Raw genomic sequence first — 20,505 nt, forward strand, 5'->3', positions numbered from 1 at the left:
ATAGTAGAGTTACAAGTGGAGAAGGTAACAGGAACTGAAGGGGACAGGCCAAACTATAAAAGGGGGGACTACACAAGTATGAGAAACTTCCTGCAGGAGGTTCAGTGGGACAGAGAAATGGTAGGAAAATCAGTAAACGAAATGATGGAATATGTGACAACAAAGTGCAAGGAGGCAGAGGAAAGTTTTGTTCCCAAGGGAAACAGAAATAATAGGAAGACCAAAACGAGTCCTTGGTTTACCCGAAGGTGTAGGGAGGCAAAAACTAAGTGCAACAGAGAATGGAAAAGGTACAGGAGGCATAGGACCCAGGAAAACAAGGAGATTAGTAGAAGAGCCAGAAACGAGTATGCGCAGATAAGGAGGGAGGCCCAGCGACAGTATGAAAACGACATAGCATCGAAAGTCAAATCTGACCCGAAACTGCTGTATAGCCACATTAGGAGGAAGACAACAGTCAAGGACCAGGTGATAAGGCTGAGGAAAGAAGGTGGAGAACTCACAAGAAACGATCAAGAGGTATGTGAGGAGCTCAACACGAGATTTAAGGAAGTATTTACAGTAGAGACAGGAAGGACTCTGGGGGGACAGACCAGATGGGGACACCAACAAGGAATACACCAACAAGTGTTGGACGACATACATACAGATGAGGAGGAGGTGAAGAAACTGCTAAGGGACATCGATACCTCAAAGGCAATGGGACCGGACAACATCTCTCCATGGGTCCTTAGAGAGGGAGCAGATATGTTGTGCGTACCACTTACCACAATCTTCAACACATCCCTGGAAACTGGGCAACTACCTGAGGTATGGAAGACGGCAAATGTAGTTCCCATTTTCAAAAAAGGAGACAGAAAAGAGGCACTAAACTATAGACCTGTGTCATTGACGTGTATAGTATGCAAAATTATGGAGAAGATTATCAGGAGGAGAGTGGTGGAGCACCTGGAACGGAACAGGAGTATAAATGCCAACCAGCACGGATTCACGGAAGGCAAATCCTGTGTCACAAACCTTCTGGAGTTTTATGATAAAATAACAGAAGTAAGACAAGAGAGAGAGGGGTGGGTTGATTGCATCTTCTTGGACTGCAAGAAGGCCTTTGACACAGTTCCTCACAAGAGATTAGTGCAGAAGCTAGAGCATCAGGCGCATATAACAGGAAGGGCACTGCAATGGATCAGAGAATACCTGACAGGGAGGCAACAACGAGTCATGGTACGTAATGATGTATCACAGTGGGCACCTGTGACGAGCGGGGTCCCACAGGGGTCGGTCCTAGGACCAGTGCTATTTTTGGTATATGTGAACGACATGACGGAAGGGTTAGACTCAGAAGTGTCCCTGTTTGCAGATGATGTGAAGTTAATGAGGAGAATTAAATCTGATGAGGACCAGGCAGGACTTCAAAGAGACCTGGACAGACTGGACACCTGGTCCAGCAAATGGCTTCTCGAATTTAATCCTGCCAAATGCAAAGTCATGAAGATAGGGGAAGGGCACAGAAGACCACAGACAGAGTATAGGCTAGGTGGCCAAAGACTGCAAACCTCACTCAAGGAGAAAGATCTTGGGGTGGGTATAACACCGAGCATGTCTCCGGAAGCACACATCAATCAGATAACTGCTGCAGCATATGGGCGCCTGGCAAACCTGAGAACAGCATTCCGACACCTTAGTAAGGAATCATTCAAGACACTGTACACCGTGTATGTCAGGCCCATACTGGAGTATGCAGCACCTGTTTGGAACCCGCACTTGATAAAGCACGTCAAGAAACTAGAGAAAGTACAAAGGTTTGCAACAAGGTTAGTTCCAGAGCTAAGGGGAATGTCCTATGAAGAAAGATTAAGGGAAATCGGCCTGACGACACTGGAGGACAGGAGGGTCAGGGGAGACATGATAACGACATATATAATACTGCGTGGAATAGACAAGGTGGACAAGGACAGGATGTTCCAGGGAGGGGACACAGAAACAAGAGGCCACAATTGGAAGTTGAAGACACAAATGAGTCAGAGAGATAGTAGGAAGTATTTCTTCAGTCATAGAGTTGTAAGGCAGTGGAATAGCCTAGAAAATGACGTAGTGGAGGCAGGAACCATACACAGTTTTAAGACGAGGTTTGATAAAGCTCATGGAGCGGGGAGAGAGAGGGTCTAGTAGCAACCGGTGAAGAGGCGGGGCCAGGAGCTAGGACTCGACCCCTGCAACCACAAATAGGTGAGTACAAATAGGTGAGTACACACACATACATACACACATACGCACACACACACACACACACATACACACACACACACACACACACACACACACACACACACTGACACACACGGCCTAGTGTCTAATCGACATGTGCCTAGGACCAAATGGTAATTAACACACTGACACACACACACACACACTGATACACACACACACACACAGGACAGGAGAGATAGGGGGGACATGATAACGACATACAAATTACTGAGAGGAATTGACAAGGTGGACAAAGACAGGATGTTCCAGAGATTGGACACAGTAACAAGGGGACACAGTTGGAAGCTGAAGACACAGATGAATCACAGGGATGTTAGGAAGTATTTCTTCAGCCACAGAGTAGTCAGTAAGTGGAATAGTTTGGGAAGCGATGTAGTGGAGGCAGGATCCATACATAGCTTTAAGCAGAGGTATGATAAAGCTCACGGCTCAGGGAGAGTGACCTAGTAGCGATCAGTGAAGAGGCGGGGCCAGGAGCTCGGACTCGAACCCCGCAACCTCAACTAGGTGAGGTGAGTACACACACACAAGACTAGTCCCAACAACACTAGTCCCAGAGCTAAGAGGTATGTCCTATGAGGAGAGGTTAAGGGAAATCAACCTGACGACACTGGAGGACAGGAGAGATAGGGGGGACATGATAACGACTTACAAAATACTGAGAGGAATTGACAAGGTGGACAAAGACAGGATGTTCCAGAGACTGGACACAGTAACAAGGAGACACAGTTGGAAGTTGAAGACACAGATGAATCAAAGGGATGTTAGGAAGTATTTCTTCAGCCACAGAGTAGTCAGGAAGTGGAATAGTTTGGGAAGCGATGTAGTGGAGTCAGGATCCATACATAGCTTTAAGCAGAGGTACGATAAAGCTCATGGTTCAGGGAGAGTGACCTAGTAGCGACCAGTGAAGAGGCGGGGCCAGGAGCTTGGACTCGACCCCTGCAACCTCAACTAGGTGAGTACAACTAGGTGAGTACGCACACACACACTGACACGCACACACACACATTAGGAAGTATTTCTTCAGTCATAGAGTTGTAAGGCAGTGGAATAGCCTAGAAAATGACGTAGTGGAGGCAGGAACCATACACAGTTTTAAGACGAGGTTTGATAAAGCTCATGGAGCGGGGAGAGAGAGGGCCCAGTAGCAACCGGTGAAGAGGCGGGGCCAGGAGCTAAGACTCGACCCCTGCAACCACAAATAGGTGAGTAAATAGGTGAGTACACTGACACGCACACACACTGACACGCACACACACACTGACACACACACACTGACACACACACACACTGACGCACACTGACACACACACACTGACACACGCACTGACACACGCACACAGACACACACACACACACACATACACACACACACACACACACACACACACACACACACGCGCGCGCGCGCGCGCGCATATGCAACAGGCCTAGTGTCTAATCGACATGTGCCTAGGACAAAATGGTAACTAACACAGACACACACACACACACACACACACACACACACACATACACACACACACACACACGCACACACACACACACACACACACACACACACACACACACACACATACACACACACACACACACACACACACTGACACGCACACACTGACTAACACGGCCTAGTGTCTAATCGACATGTGCCTAGGACCAAATGGTAACTAACACTAGGGAATGGAAGAAATATAGAAGGAGAATAAGGAGAATAAGGAGAGCAGTCGTAGAGCCAGAAACGAATATGCACAGATAAGAAGGGAGGCCCAAAGACAATATGAAAATGACATAGCAGCGAAAGCCAAATCTGACCCGAAACTGTTGTACAGCCACATCAGGAGGAAAACAACAGTCAAGGACCAGGTAATCAGGCTAAGGAAGGAAGGAGGAGAGACAACAAGAAATGACCGTGAAGTATGTGAGGAACTCAACAAGAGATTCAAAGAAGTGTTCACAGAGGAGACAGAAGGGGCTCCAGAAAGACGGAATTTGGGGTACACCACCAAGTGCTGGACACAGTGCACACAACCGAGGAAGAAGTGAAGAGGCTTCTGAGTGAGCTAGATACCTCAAAGGCAATGGGGCCAGATAACATCTCTCCATGGGTCCTGAGAGAGGGAGCAGAGGCGCTATGTGTACCCCTAACAACAATATTCAATACATCTATCGAAACAGGGAGATTGCCTGAGGCATGGAAGACAGCAAATGTAGTCCCACTCTTTAAAAAAGGAGACAGACATGAAGCATTAAACTACAGACCAGTGTCACTGACATGTATAGTATGCAAAATCATGGAGAAGATTATCAGGAGAAGAGTGGTGGAACACCTAGAAAGGAACGATCTCATCAACAGCAGCCAACATGGTTTCAGGGACGGGAAATCCTGTGTCACAAACCTACTGTAGTTCTATGACATGGTGACAGCAGTAAGACAAGAGAGAGAGGGGTGGGTGGATTGCATATTCTTGGACTGCATGAAGGCGTTTGACACAGTTCCACACAAGAGATTGGTGCAAAAACTGGAGGACCAAGCAGGGATAACAGGGAAGGCACTACAAGGGATCAGGGAATACTTGTCAGGAAGACAGCAGCGAGTCATGGTACGTGGCGAGGTGTCAGAGTGGGCACCTGTGACCAGCGGGGTCCCACAGGGGTCAGTCCTAGGACCAGTGCTGTTTCTGGTATTTGTGAACGACATGACGGAAGGAATAGATTCTGAGGTGTCCCTGTTTGCAGATGACGTGAAGTTGATGAGAAGAATTCACTCGATCGAAGACCAGGCAGAATTACAAAGGGATCTGGACAGGCTGCAGACCTGGTCCAGCAATTGGCTCCTGGAGTTTAATCCCACCAAGTGCAAAGTCATGAAGATTGGGGAATGGCAAAGAAGACCGCAGACGGAGTACAGTCTAGGGGGCCAGAGACTACAAACCTCACTCAAGGAAAAAGATCTTGGGGTGAGTATAACACCAGGCACATCTCCTGAAGCGCACATCAACCAAATAACTGCTGCAGCATATGGGCGCCTAGCAAACCTCAGAACAGCATTCCGACATCTTAATAAGGAGTCATTCAGGACCCTGTACACCGTGTACGTTAGGCCCATATTGGAGTATGCGGCACCAGTTTGGAACCCACACCTATCCAAGCACGTAAAGAAACTAGAGAAAGTTCAAAGGTTTGCAACAAGACTAGTCCCAGAGCTAAGAGGTATGTCCTACGAGGAGAGGTTAAGGGAAATCAACCTGACGACACTGGAGGACAGGAGAGATAGGGGGGACATGATAACGACATACAAAATACTGAGAGGAATTGACAAGGTGGACAAAGACAGGATGTTCCAGAGATTGGACACAGTAACAAGGGGACACAGTTGGAAGTTGAAGACGCAGATGAATCACAGGGATGTTAGGAAGTACTTCTTCAGCCACAGAGTAGTCAGTAAGTGGAATAGTTTGGGAAGCGATGTAGTGGAGGCAGGATCCATACATAACTTTAAGCAGAGGTATGATAAAGCTCACGGCTCAGGGAGAGTGACTTAGTAGTGATCAGTGAAGAGGCAGGGCCAGGAGCTCGGACTCGACCCCCGCAACCTCAACTAGGTGAGTACACACACACACACGCAGTTAATAACACGCACGCAAGTCATCACACACACGCAGTTAATCACACAAATGAGTCATCACACAAACATTTCATTACGCACACAGTTCACAACACCAACACTAACAATAATACACACACACACACACACACTTCAAGTAAAACATGTAGTTATATGGATATGAACCAACAAATGGTCGTATATTATTACGAGGTTTCACCCACTGATGTTTTACCCAGAGTGAAACATCACAAAAATAAAAGGCTCCTTTTTTCTACATATCTCTTAATGGCTAACTAAAATAATGTCTCCAGCCTGAGTAATGACATTCATATGTATCGTCTTCAGGTGCTCGACACAAGTTGTTTCTGTGTATGTGTACCTTCAAGGAAGTAGAAGGCTCCTGATCCAAGTAACTGAAGCTCCCCTCTCTTGTTTGACTAGAAAATGATTGCCTTCCATTCATCGTGCGCTGTATAACCCCTATAAGTTCAGTGTTCATTTATCCTTACCTTGCGTTCTTCGCCTGAAGATCAGCTTACTCAGAAAAGTATGATGCTGCTTGCAAATACTAATTAATTAGCAGTATAAAAGTAGTTAGCCATTAAGGTTCAATCAAAGCTGTGCATGCAACATTGCTCAAGAAATTATTTTTTACTTGTGTCTATGAGTATTTCAATCTCTCTCTCTCTCTCTCTCTCTGTTACGTTAAATATCAGTGGATGGAATCTTTAATTTCTGGTTCTGGTACGAGGTATGTCAAGGTCCAAGATGAACGGAACATCAGTTACAAATGACACCTGACAATACCAGCACTCAAACAACTCTAGGATATATATATTATTGTCCAGACTTACTGTCAAATAAATCCTTTAAAAACTGAAGACTTGCTGAAAGCAGTATCATGGACAAGAATGTCAATGTATAAGAAAAGTTCTGACCTGCTGGAAGTATTCCAGTGTTGGGCTACAAGTATTCGCACAGTGTTATGCTTCTAATAGTTATAAATTAAACAAACAACAGAAACATACAGGCCACCTCAAATTAAGGTCCTGGCCACTCTGGGACCATGGTTATAAAGGGGACCCTGACCATAGACGAGCTACGGCCATACAGGGGCCCTGGCTATAACAGGAGCCCCGGCTTTACGTGAGTTTCGCCTGACAAGGACCTCTGGCGACACAGGAGCCCCGGTCATACAAGGGCCTCCCGCTATACAGGGACTCGAGGTATACAGAAGCCCCGTCCATACAGGGGCTCCTGCTATACTGGGAATCAGGCTATACAGGAGCCCCGATCATACAGGAACCTCGGCCATACAAAAACCCCTCAACACCGTAATCCAGTAGAAAGAAATGGTATAAAAATGCAGACACGATGGATAAAGAAACAAATGCAGTATAATGCAATCTTATATTAAAAATAAAGGACAGCATTATTCTGCATTTGTATCTTTATCAACCGCAATCTAGTCTTGCCTGGACAAGATATAAACCACTGCTGGAAGCATATCAGAGAACGTCTTGAATACAGAGTTTTAGCTAAGCTCTTTTCTTATAAACTTTTTTTCGAAATAAAAGCTTGTTGCATATATATATATATATATATATATATATATATATATATATATATATATATATATATATATATATATATATATATATATATGAAAAGATGGGGTGGTAGGGGAAGTGGAATATTCAAACGGCTTCAGGAAGAAATCCAAATATTCTTCCTTGAAGCCTTTTTAGCCGCTTCTCCGAGGCTATGGGTCCCACAATTTACACCAGAGGTGGATCACAACAACTATATATATATATATATATATATATATATATATATATATATATATATATATATATATATATATATATATATATATATATATATATATATAGATTCTTCCTTGTAAATCAAGACAACATTAAGTTTCTTATAAGCAGAGCGCATTTTAAATCCTTGCCAGTGATACTTAAGAGAGCAATGGGATACAAGAGAGACCTGGTGACTACACATCCTGCAGTTGTAAATAACCTGGTCGCAGGTGGCTTGCATCACTAGCGCCAGTGAGTGTCAGTGGAGGCGGCCCACACAACAGCTTTCTATTGCTAAATGACGCTAAAGCCAAGCTAAAAGATTATATAAAAAAAGCCAATTTAAAAGATTGTAAAATAAGTCACCGAACCAGATTCGAATATTGGGTCACGTTTTTATCAGCAAACTTGAACAATAAAGAAGCGAGTTGAAATTTTCTCCCGTTAAAAGAAGAGTAATCTATTCTGTACAAAAGATTTTTTCAGTTACTAAGCAATGAAACTGAGATTATACTCTTGATGTGATCTTTGCTGAACAAGATATTCTAGTTAACATTTTTAAATAGAGAATATAATATTATTGGAAGCTCGGAAACTTAAAGCCGCAATACATGCATGCACATACATTACTTCACGGTAAGTATAATCAATATTGCCGACCAATTGTGAGCAGTCTAATACATCCCCAGTGTGCTCTATACGTCAAACCAATAATTATTATGGAAACTAGATGTGTCAATAAACCCAGGAAATAGAGTGAGGTATGCAATTACAATACTGGTTGGTTGTTGGCACAGTCGGCCGTATCTGCTTACGTACGTGTGTTGGCTCACATATCCTGCTGGCACTGGAGAATGATACTCTTTTAAAAAGTAGTGAGCATTAAATGTTTAGTATGTGAGCCTGGCTATCAAGGTCTTGGCTCCAGCCTACTGGACCTGTCTCAGCCTGACATAAATAAAATTCCCGAGAGCCTACTGTACTTACCCCAGCCTACCTTGTAATTTTAATCTACCGGATTTTTGAGCGCCTACTGAAATGTCCTTCAATAAGACAATTTCCAAATGCCAATTACGACATTTCCAATAATTGTTTTAAATTAATGTTTATTAACAATGTACTTGTTGAATGCCACTTTAACGGAAAACATTCTTCAGATTCACGACTATCAATAGCAGCTGTCGCAGTTGCTCTTTGGTAATACACAGTAGTTTTGGAAGACTCGAAAGAGAGGTTTCAGAGGCTAGTGGAAAATTTTAGAAGTCAAAAACGAACACATAAGAACAAGATAATAATAGTAAGCTGTAGTTTAGGTAATTAAGTAACAGACTTCAGAGTGGAGGAATACAGTATGAAGTGAATGTATTCATATATGTGGTAGTGGACGTCTCGGCACATGGGTTTATGAAAGACGGGGTGAATCACAGAATAGACAGTGGGAAAAAAGGTAGATGGAGTGTTGAGGCTTCTGCGGAAAGAAATTTATCAGTGAATGCAAAAAAAAAAAATTATGTACGTGTGCATGGGGTTGAGGAAGTCTGAATGTTGCTGCACGGAGGCCTGACGTAGTGAGATGCTGTGCTTGAGATTACTGTGTTGTTAATATACGGTAGAGAATAAGAAGTGAAGAAATTACAACATATAATTCAGGCACTAGAGGAGGGGTTGTTGAGACGGTTTTGTTGTTCAGAAAGAACAAAGCATGGTTGGTCAACCAAGAGAAGTTATAAGTTTAAAGTGAATCGGAGAAATAGTAGAACGCTCCAGAAGGGTAGAGGGAGAGTTAAAAGGTTTTGAGCATCCAACAGGCAAATGCATGATAGATCAGCGAGTGAAGACACGTATTTTTTGGGAGCTGAAAAGCTATTGAAGTGTGAGGAAAGATAATATCTATGAAGGTATTCAGTGAATATGCTTAGCTGGATTTGAGTTCTGGAGATGGAAAAAAACAGCTCTGCACTCTCAAGGATGAGTGAGGATGTTACGGTTCAGATCATTTGAAATGTGGTGGCCGCGCGCTTATCCAAAGATAGAATGAATAATGATGGCTGCGTTTTCCTTCTTTGGGTCACCATATTTAGGTGGGAAACATCTTTGTTTTGATGTATGTGGAATTTTGAAGACATACAATATGCATGCAGTCATTTCTCTCTAATGAGAATAATGAATGTTTATAGAAAGCAGAAAACACATTTTATTTTTATATAGTTGAATTTACAGACTAAGAGACGTTATCCTGCCTCAAATTATTTCAAATCATAACCCGGTTTAAGGTATACTTCCTCGCGTTCCACGCCTCAGAACACGACCACAACAGGCCACTAAATACCTACTACATTTTTACTTAGTACTAGGTGAACTGGGCCTTTGGGTATAAGGAGACTTTCCTATACGTCTTGCCCTGCCTGGTATCGAACCTGAGTCCTTAGGGTGTGAACCAAACACTCCAGCACCTTTATACAGATGAAGTCAGAATTTTCATAGTAATGCACTATGGTAAGTTTTACACAAGTAGCAAAAAAATGTATGGCAGACTGAGCAAAAACCTTTGAAATAGGTTTCTGAATAAACCAGAGAACATCCCTAGAAATGAAAGCAAAAGTGGTCATGAACGTAGCGCTCATAAGTTGAAACTAGATGATACGATGCTTCCTAACTAATTACTTTGTAGGGACTAATTTATGACGGTGAAAATTAATAAAAACTAGTAAGTAAAATCTAAACAAAGTGAGATCGAAGAAAGTAATAAAAGAAAAATGAAGACAAATATAGATCAAAATAAGACTGTGGGTTACGAGAGGTGAGGGAGCGATACGTTTAAAAGGCGTTGTTTTGCATAACATAATATGCACAATGTGGTGAAGTAAGTTTCTAATGGTCAGTGATTTATTGGAGAAGATAGAGAAATTTGGCACCGATACTGTGGAATGAAAAATAATGGAAGGCTTGGCAGTGCAAGGGAGTACACCGACTGGTTCCTCTACAAGAACTGAAAAACTGAGAAATGTTGTGGAGTCGAAGAAAGAGCCACGTTACAGTGTACTCCTTCCAATCTTGATACATGGAAGCGAGACACAAGTGTGGAGAGGGACAGGTAAATTTAATTTTTACGATGTAAAATTGACATAAAAACCCCAAAGGGAAGATTATAAGGAAGTGAATCTCTATAGACGTGGGAAGGCGTGACGAGGTATGTACTGCAATATCGTAGAATGCATGACAGGGAGAAGCTAAGGTGGTTTTATGTGTAGATCTGTAAAGAAAATGTTCACAGCTGAAATACTGGAGATTGTGAGGGATGGGTATGCAACCCTCGTGTATCTGAATATTAGAGAAGTACCTGCAGGAAAAGTCCGTGCGAGGGCACAAGGGAACAGAATAGCTTAGTTGATCATACTTTCTTAAGACAGTCTAACTCGAGGTTTTAATGTCGCGCTACCCTCCTCTCACTCCCCACCGTCAAATGAGAGCTCTCGCGGGGGACCCAGGCAACGAAGATATATATAGACAACTTATAGACCACTGGTTGAATATCTGATTGTTAAAGTTACCCTCTGTGGCAACAATGTATTCATTGTATGGCTCCACTAACAGCCGAATTCTTGATCAGATACGCATACTTCCCCAGTGAAGATAATTCCTCCAGCATGTTTTACATGCAGCTACTCTTCTAAAAGGAAGAACACTGCAACTCGTGCTGGTATTTTCGTAATATGTCTGCCACACCCACCTCACTCGCTCTAACACGTCTGCTCCATCCCCATAAACATCAACATTTCCCTAACCACTTCCTCCCTCCCTTACACAAGTATTTTCCCTACTACACATATGTAAACTCTTGCCCTCTCTCTATTACCACTCCAGTGAAGTGAAGGCAGACCTGAGGAAATTATGTATCACGACCATTTTTATGACGGTGCATCTCAGTAATGTATAATAATGATTATGCCCATTAAAAGCAAGATATAATTGCTCTCTCTCAACACCCAACAACATCCATATCGGTAAGTTGGTGTCCCTAAGGTCACATTCTTGGGTCTCCTCTTATTCGAGCTCTCACTTTAGGTTTCAACACAAGAAACTGTGATGATTTTCAAAATTAACATACAAAGTGAATCTATTTTGTTATCTTATCCTTACTATGTTTATCTAGCTAAATGTTCAAGCAAATTAGTTAACATATAGCATGGAAATATTTGTGAAATAAAGCGAAAAAAGAATTGGCAATTAGACGAGCATCACACACGACACCAAAAACGCCATTTACTTGTTAGGTCGTAATATGCAAGTAGGGACAACTAATTTCAGTATGTACTTAGCAACAGCTGATCTTACTATGTACGTAGCTCAGCTTTAAGAGGGTGAACTTTATATTAACTACGGCAAAACTTATTACATTCTTAGGCAAAAATTAACATCACAAACTTTTGTTATGAAAATGAAAGACAAGCTAACATGAGGAATGCTTGTGTCTTATTATCTACAAGTTGTACAATGCTACCTATAAAAGCAAATTATGTTCTATAAGTACACAGACATCTTTTTTTACTATACATTATAACGTGATAAAATGTAAAATAGGTGTTTGATGGGCGAAATGAAATACATATTTTCTAAAATGTTTTCTTATGTATTGCTGGAATAAATGTATTCACTCGAAATAGCATGGCACGTTAACTCACGTAATATAATAAAAATTGAATCCTATCCAATGTATCTAAGGTTGCCCAAATTTTAGTTAATTTTTAACATCAATTAAATGTATTAATTTCGTTATGTTCTGTCCGATTTTCGCGAAATTATTGCAAAATTGAATGAACGCTCTACTTGCTTAACAAAATGATTATTGCTGAATATAACGAATCATCAAGTTCGGCATATATTTAAATAAACCTATAATAGGTTAAGATATGAACCATATTAAAGAGCAAGGATTACATGGGACATAAGGGATGAAATAGGTAGTATTATCCACAATATACAGCTCCAGCACACTCTCACTAGGTCCTGCGCCTCACTCATAATCTAGAGAAGTCATCAGGTCATCTCCATTATATTTTCTAGATTCGTAGAACAAGGCACTGTGATACCCGATACGGGCTCTGAGCCGCGGAGTGCACCGGTAGAGGGCCAGTGGGTATTTTGGGCGCGTGCCGGTGGGGGTGGGGACTGGGGTACCTAAAGACTAGGAGGGGGTCGCACGGTTTAGCTCCCCCTCCCTCTTACACCAAGGCACTGGGAAGATATCAACTGATTACTGAAAAAAAAACGAATTGAGGAGGTCTACACATTATGCTGGTGTACGTGGGTAAGAATAAAAAAACTGAGGGATGGAGTGTGAGTTGTGCGATCCCCACCCCCTCTCCGCCACTAGGGGGCAGTCCCTCCACACCTGTGGAACATCTATTCCCTCACCCCTCCCTCCTTGCCACCACCCCTGCACTTGTTCACAGCGTCCCTCACACTTGTCTCGCACTTTACTGTATCAATAATTTTGTCTCTTCAGTAGCTGCAAATTAAACACTTCACTATATGCATATAATATATTTTCTGTGCAACAAAAGCACATTTTTAGCAACAGTTTCTGGGTGAACTTTACTCGGCCTTGCCACACGCGAAGCACACATACACACAACACTAGTGTGGAGATGAACCAGCCGAGGAGCATTAGTTAATGTAGCAGCAGAGGCGATGGTAATAGTCCTGCGAGAAGCTTTGGCCTACCTTCGCGCACGGTGCGGGTCTGCACTTGCGTCTGCTGCTGGACCCTCGACTGCTGCATGCTGACGCTGCTGCTGCTCTGCTGCGTCGAAGTGCTCTGCTTCACCACGTGCTGCTGTTGAGACATTGTGGCGCTGGTGGTGGTCGAAGAGTTAACACAAAAAGGTACACTGGCTATTACACCAAACACTGGTTGACTAGAGATGACTAGAGCACACGGCAGTCAAGACGAGGTCGTGAATATTCGACTAATGCCACTGACTAGTGGACTGCGAGCATAATAAAGCGAGAGGATTATAATATGCTTGCGGCCCGTGAGTCAGGCAGCCCCATTTAGCACACCCTCGCCGCCGAAGTTGTCGGGGCGAAATGGTGGGTAAAGTCAGTGGGCGCCCCCTGCTTGGCACTCGGGGCACGTCGGCGCTGCTCGGCTCCTGGTGCCACTTTTAGATGTGACGTCACAGAAGCCAGAGCCACCAGCGGCAGAAAGTGTATAAGCCCCAGGAAAGAGACCTGGTGGAGAGGTCCAGAACTGGAGTCCTCTCACAGATCCTACAATAATTCTATATCATCGACAACACGGGCAGTCAACTGTAGGTAGAAGGTTGGTAGACACGAACCATCAGAAAGGTACTACCATCCTGTCATAAAAGTATGAAACGGAAGTATGTTAATAGTTTTGCACCTGGCAGAAACGCTGGTCATTTTTTCCGGGCATGCACGACGGCTGATAAATTTTAGAAATTTTTATTTACATTTATCATAAACTTATTTTAACTCTTCTGTGGGCTTCTAGAGAGTTCATTACTCCTTGCTGACATGTCCAGGCCAAGTTCTGTGTCTAACACTTTGGTTAATAAAGTCTGAATGCACTCATAATAAGATCAAGTAAACTCAAACTTTCACATAAAAAGTCTATAAAATGCACATGAGTAACTATAACTGCATTACAGAGTGTATTAACATATAAAGTGAACCTGGTGATTTTACCTGTATTGCGCACTGTAATCCAGAAGTGTTTTCCTTGTTTTATTTCATTTTAAGCTACATGCCTGAAATCTGACACGTATTTCTGATCTAAACTACAGGTCACTTCATTATATTACTGTTTATTATTATTATTATTATCAAGGGATCACCAAACTCATTAGGATCACACAGTGCATGAAGAATGAGAGCAATCCAGTTTGATTCAAGGAAGAAGAGGGAAGGCCCACGTCCTCGGATCAAGAAGCGTTAGCAGGCGTCAAGGTATTTGAGGGGAGCTCATTGTATTGACTGTTCTAGCTACTGTACTAGAGAGTTAGGCAGGAGAGTAAGAGTGGCTGTTTTGGGTACCTAAGCTCACATAATCAAAAGTGTTACATATAACTGTAAAAATAACAACTAATTTCAACTAATTTTACAGAATTTACCCACATAACCTAATTCTAAATTTTCATGTTTTATTTTATATTTTAGTAACAAGGGTTTCAAGATCTGAAGACCTGGAGGCATCTAAAAGGTCGTACTCACCTATATGTGGTTGCAGGGGTCGATTCATAGCTCCTGGCCCTGCCTCTTCAATGATAGATACTAAGTCAATCTCTCCTTGCTCCATGAGCTTTATCATACCACTTCTTAAAGTTATGTATTGAACTTCCCTCCACTACTTCATTCTCCAGATTATTCAGCTTCCTGAGAACTCTAAGGCTAAAGAAATACATCCTAAGATCCCTATGACTCAGATGGGTTTTCATCTTCCAACTGTGGCCCCTTGTTCCTGTGTCCCATCTCTGAAACATTCGAGCCTTGTCCAACTTGTCAATTCCTCTCAGCATTTCATGCATCGTTATCATGTCCCCCTATGTTGGGGTTAAACTCCAGGCTTGCAGCCTGTCCAAATCACCTTGTTTGTGTGTGTGTGTGTGTGTGTGTGTGTGTGTGTGTGTGTGTGTGTGTGTGTGTGTGTGTGTGTGTGTGTGTGTGTGTGTGTGTGTGTGTGTGTGTGTGCGTGTGTGTGTGTGTGTATTTTCTTCTGCTGATATAATATCAAAGGAGCAGAGAAACACTACAGTGGGTTCATTGGCCCGTGTTCGGCAGGTCTCAAACCAACCATTTTCACTCACGTTAACTCCATTTAAATGATACCAAAAGAACATTCTAAGTTTGAAGTGTTTGTATCCTACACGTGGTTATTATGTATCATCTCCTCCTCCTCTTAACCAAAGTATTTTTTGGCCTTGGGAGTTATAATGTACCTCAAGATTTTTTATAATTTATCTTAAAATGGATGAAGAGTGAAGGGACGCAAACAATGCATTGCTGCTACCACTATTTTCAGTTGTATTTTGCGAACATAACTCATTAGCACTACTTTTGGGTAGACGTCTTGATACTGAAGCACTCTTTGTCTAAGGAATTAGAGCTACCCTCCATTTCTTCAGATCAAACTTGACTGCCCTGCACGGCCCTAAGGCTTGAGCGCTTCCTAATAAATCTCGTTAAAGAATTCACCCTTACTTCTCATATCTCAACAAGTTCTGAAACATAAAAAATTAACACTTGTGAAAGTTTACGTGACTTACCTAACAAAGTTATGCAATATTTCACATGTCAGTATTTTTACATTTGACAATATTCTGCAAAAATATGTAAATTAAAAACATATGCAACATCTGGACACTTCCTAGGATACATGTCGCTCTCGCCAGGAACTTCCCCAATACAAATGCAAGTTTCTGGAGAGCAAAATTTATCGTTGTAAAACTGTATCAACGTTGCATGAGTCGTATTTATATACATGTACATCTTGTGTGATATAGTATATACCTTGTATGACACATTATATACCTTATATGATACATTATATGCCTTGTATGATACATTATATACCTTATATGATACATTATATGCCTTGTATGATACATTATATACCTTATATGATACATTATATGCCTTGTATGACACATTATATACCTTATATGATACATTATATGCCTTGTATGATACATTATATACCTTCTGTAATGCATTATATACCTTGTGTGATATATTATATACTTGTGTGATACATTATGTACCTTGTATGATACATTATATACCTTTGTATAAGTTCTAGGTACGTATCTCAACACTGACATTTTGTGAAGATAAAAACACATGCAACACTGGCTATTTTATTTAGGCAATGTTTCGGCCACATATTAAGAATTAAAGAATCACTGATATTAACGTCGATTTAGGATGCGGCTCAAGGTGCAGATGGAAGTTAAACTTTTCTGAAAGATATCGGCCATACTAAAAGGCAACAATTCTATTGCTGAGAAGAACCACATTTTTTATGTTAAGAAACACATTAATTAAACTGTGCTATATGTATATATATATATATATATATATATATATATATATATATATATATATATATATATATATATATATATACATACATACATACATAACTTTTAAATGGCCTCGTATTATTTGAAACTCCAGAAACAAAAAGGGCCGTAATCAGGTTAAAGAAACTGCCAAATTTACTGAGAAAATAAATATACTGTACCATACATAAACAAGGAAGTGCAAAGTTAATAGTGAATAAACAGTGCTGGTGAGAGCGAGTCAGTGCGGTATACTAAAACCTTAATTCTTATTCGCCAGAGATCAGAATACTCAATGGAGAAGTATGTGATGAAGTGGTAACACGTAATAATCGCACGAGATACGTGGCTAAATGCAGAAACTAAAATTACTTCACATGCACCTGCGAAGTGAATTCTGTTTGTTAGTGAAAGGTAATAATGCTCTATATGTAATTGAGGAGGCAAGTGTTTTTTATGACTTAGCGTGCTGTTGGAGTGTGAGCAAGGTAACATTTATAAAGGGCTTCAGAGAAACCGGTTAGCTGGACTTGAGTTCTGGAGGTGAGAGGTACAGTGCTGCACTCGGAAGGAGGGATGGGATGTTGCAGTTTGGAGAGGCATCTGAGGTATAATGTCGGCACGCCTCTGGCAAGACAATGATAAATGATGGTGAAAGGGTTTCTTTTTTTTCTTGTCACCCTACTTCTGAGAGAGAAGGCCGGTGTGTCAAAAAAATGCAGTTTTTGCGAACTTTTTTTTGACAATGTTTCGCCTGTACAACAGCCTTTTCCAAGTCAATAAGGATACCTGGAGAGATAATATAGACAGGAGAGAGGGAAAGATCAGGTGCGGCGTTGATGCAGTGTAGTTGGGAAAGTTCAAACTTGACAGTTGGTTCTGACGATAAGTTTTGTTCTCCGACTACTGCCAAGGGTTTCACTAATCGGAAACTTCTTTTTTTTCTGCACGATAGTGTTGGATGTTAAAATAATGTTACGTTTAAAGCATTTATTTTAAATTTATCACCCTCCGTAATAATTAGTTTGGCTTTCGACATTTCTTTAAATGGTTGCGAGAATGCCTTTGTTAAAAGGAAGCATTGTTTATCAATCTTAAAGGCGTGTTTTTGTGTTCATTCAAACGTGTTGTTAAGTTTCTGGCAGTTTCTGTCACATATATCTGATAACATTCTCATGGAATTTCATACACACCAGCACTTTCTTCTTGTTATCCTTGCTCCTGTGCTTTATAAATTTTTCGTATAGTGGACGAGGTGACTACTGTAACTCTGTTCTTGACGTGGTTTAGTATTTTTCTGGTATTTTCAGCTGCTCACTTCTTACCAGAATTAAAACACAATTCCTTCTGAATTATGCACACCGAAGACTACTAAACAGGCAGGTGTTCCAGAATTTAGAGGGCGGTACATAACATGTTCTTGTGATTGGCCAGCGCCAGTATAGTGAACGCCGGCTGAAAAAGTGAGGATTCTAATAAAGTTGTAATTTACCTCTAGTTCTGAGGCTAGCACACCCCTCTCGGGTCGAAATATATCTGATAAAGTGACCCTTGTAGCCCCCTTCTCCCGACTGACAATTTATTACCGATTAATAGTTACAGAAGAAGGGCTATACTCGTGATGTCCCGTCTTCCAGCATTTGTTTGTTCTCTATACTTGTGCGCATTACCTCCTCTTGGATCCCATTCTGTGAAGTCAGTAACTGTATTTTGAAGAAATATTTTCTGATGTCATTTCAGCACTACTTTTTTTTCCTTTGTTCATACTGTAGCCTCTTTTTTGTCTCTAGTGTTCTAAAAATATTCCATATTTTTTCCGTTCTTTAAGAATGTATTATGTGGTTATCATACATCCTTAACCCTTAAACTGTCCAAACAGATCTACGTTCACATGCGTAGTGCTCCAAAAGTAGATCTATTTTTTTTACATATTTTCAAATATAACAAAAAAAAGTAGATCAATTTTTTTTACACTTTTCAAATGTAAAAAAAACAAAAAGAAGATCTATTTTTTTTACATACTTTCAAATGTTGAAAAAACGTAGATCTACGTTTGGACAGTTTAAGGGTTAATAGTAGCTTAATAATCTGGATATATATGACTGTTGACTTGACACTAAACTAGTAGATAGCTCTCTGTTCGACAAGTAATTTATATACTTGTCTAATAACTTTTTCCACAGAGTAAGGGTTCCTTCCTGTCATGTGAGTGGGATTGTATGGGGATGGGTGGAAGAGGGAGAAAGAGGAGACTTATGGTGACTAATGCCACACCTCACTACTAAATAAAGCCCATAACGGAGGGTGACTCAAAAAGGCGGTATCCATCCTCCTCTCAACAACACCCTCTCTCCTTGTAAAAACATTCTATTTTCTTACCACTACACCAAATATTTCCCTGATTCTCCCCACCACCAATATCTGGAATCCTTCCTTCTCAGCTGCCATCTTTATCACCGGAGTGCCGCTTAGCTCGCTGGCGAGAACATTCGACCCACAATTACATTGTCCAGGGTAGGATTTCCAGGCACAGAGAAACATCTGAACTAGTTTTCCTACAGCTCTACTCACCCGACCAAACCTCTAGTAAATATAGGTAACTGTGTGTTAGCCAGGGAAAGAATATATTAGAAAACTCCAGTCCCGTTGGAATGTTAAATCCTGTATAAGAAACTTGAGTACTTGCTGGAAGTATTCAAATGTTTAGTAAATAGTCTCTCTCTCTCTACCTAGTGATGTTAATTAAAAAAAAATGTTTCCATCCTCTGCCTCTCCAACCACACATTTCGCCTGAATGATACACCGCGCTCAAAGTAGCCTTCGCTTTATGTCATGTCGGATCAATGTCTTATGCAATACTGTCACCAGGACTATTTTTTATTTAACACAATTAGTTACAGCAGCAATGCGATTGTAGTATATTCTATATGATAATTAAATTGTGCGAAAAACCTATCTCTTTTTTTTAACATTATGATATATTTCATCAGACGAAGAAATTAAAATCTGAAAGCAGGATCTGTTAAATCTTCAGTAGGGTGATGAGAATATAGTCAAACATGCACACACACGCACACACACACACACACACACACACACACACACACACACACACACACACACACACACACACACACACACACACACATACACACACATACACACACACAATAAACGAATAAACATGAGGAGTGGAATGAAAGAATCAGTGAAAAATCCCCAGACATCATAGCAGTCACAGAAACAAAACTCGCTGAGACAATAACAGACACAATCTTCCCAACAGGATATCAGATCCTGAGGAAAGATAGAAGGAGTAGAGGGGGAGGAGGGGTTGCACTGCTCATAAAACACCGATGGGGATTTGAGGAAATGGAAGGCATGGACATGATTGGAGAAAGAGACTACATTGTAGGTACAATTCAGTCCGGAGAACATAAAGTAGTCATTGGAGTGATGTATAACCCACCACAGAACTGCAGGAGGCCAAGAGAGGAGTACGAAGAAAACAACAGGGTGATGGTGGACACACTGGCTGAGGTGGCAAGAAGAGCTCACTCGAGCAGAGCAAAGTTACTGGTAATGGGCGATTTCAACCACAGGGAGATCAACTGGGAAAACCTGGAGCCACATGGGGGTCCCGAAACATGGAGAGCCAAGATGATGGATGTGGTACTTGAAAACCTCATGCATCAACATGTCAGGGACACAACCAGAGAGAGAGGGGAGG

General features: G+C 41.5%; 1 protein-coding gene across 1 annotated transcript in view; it reads right to left on the reverse strand.

The window, feature by feature from the left end:
- LOC128688941 (titin-like) overlaps positions 1-13,798 on the reverse strand; it is a 297,841-nt gene extending 284,043 nt beyond the window's left edge. Inside the window, exon 1 of the mRNA XM_070085579.1 lies at positions 13,417-13,798. Coding sequence (XP_069941680.1) covers positions 13,417-13,540 — 124 coding nt within the window. The 5' untranslated portion in view covers positions 13,541-13,798. The remainder of the gene's footprint in view (positions 1-13,416) is intronic.
- Between the last annotated feature and the right edge of the window lie 6,707 nt (positions 13,799-20,505).

The sequence above is a fragment of the Cherax quadricarinatus genome, chromosome 16 (genome assembly GCF_038502225.1).
Source record: "Cherax quadricarinatus isolate ZL_2023a chromosome 16, ASM3850222v1, whole genome shotgun sequence".
Lineage (NCBI taxonomy): Eukaryota > Metazoa > Arthropoda > Malacostraca > Decapoda > Parastacidae > Cherax > Cherax quadricarinatus.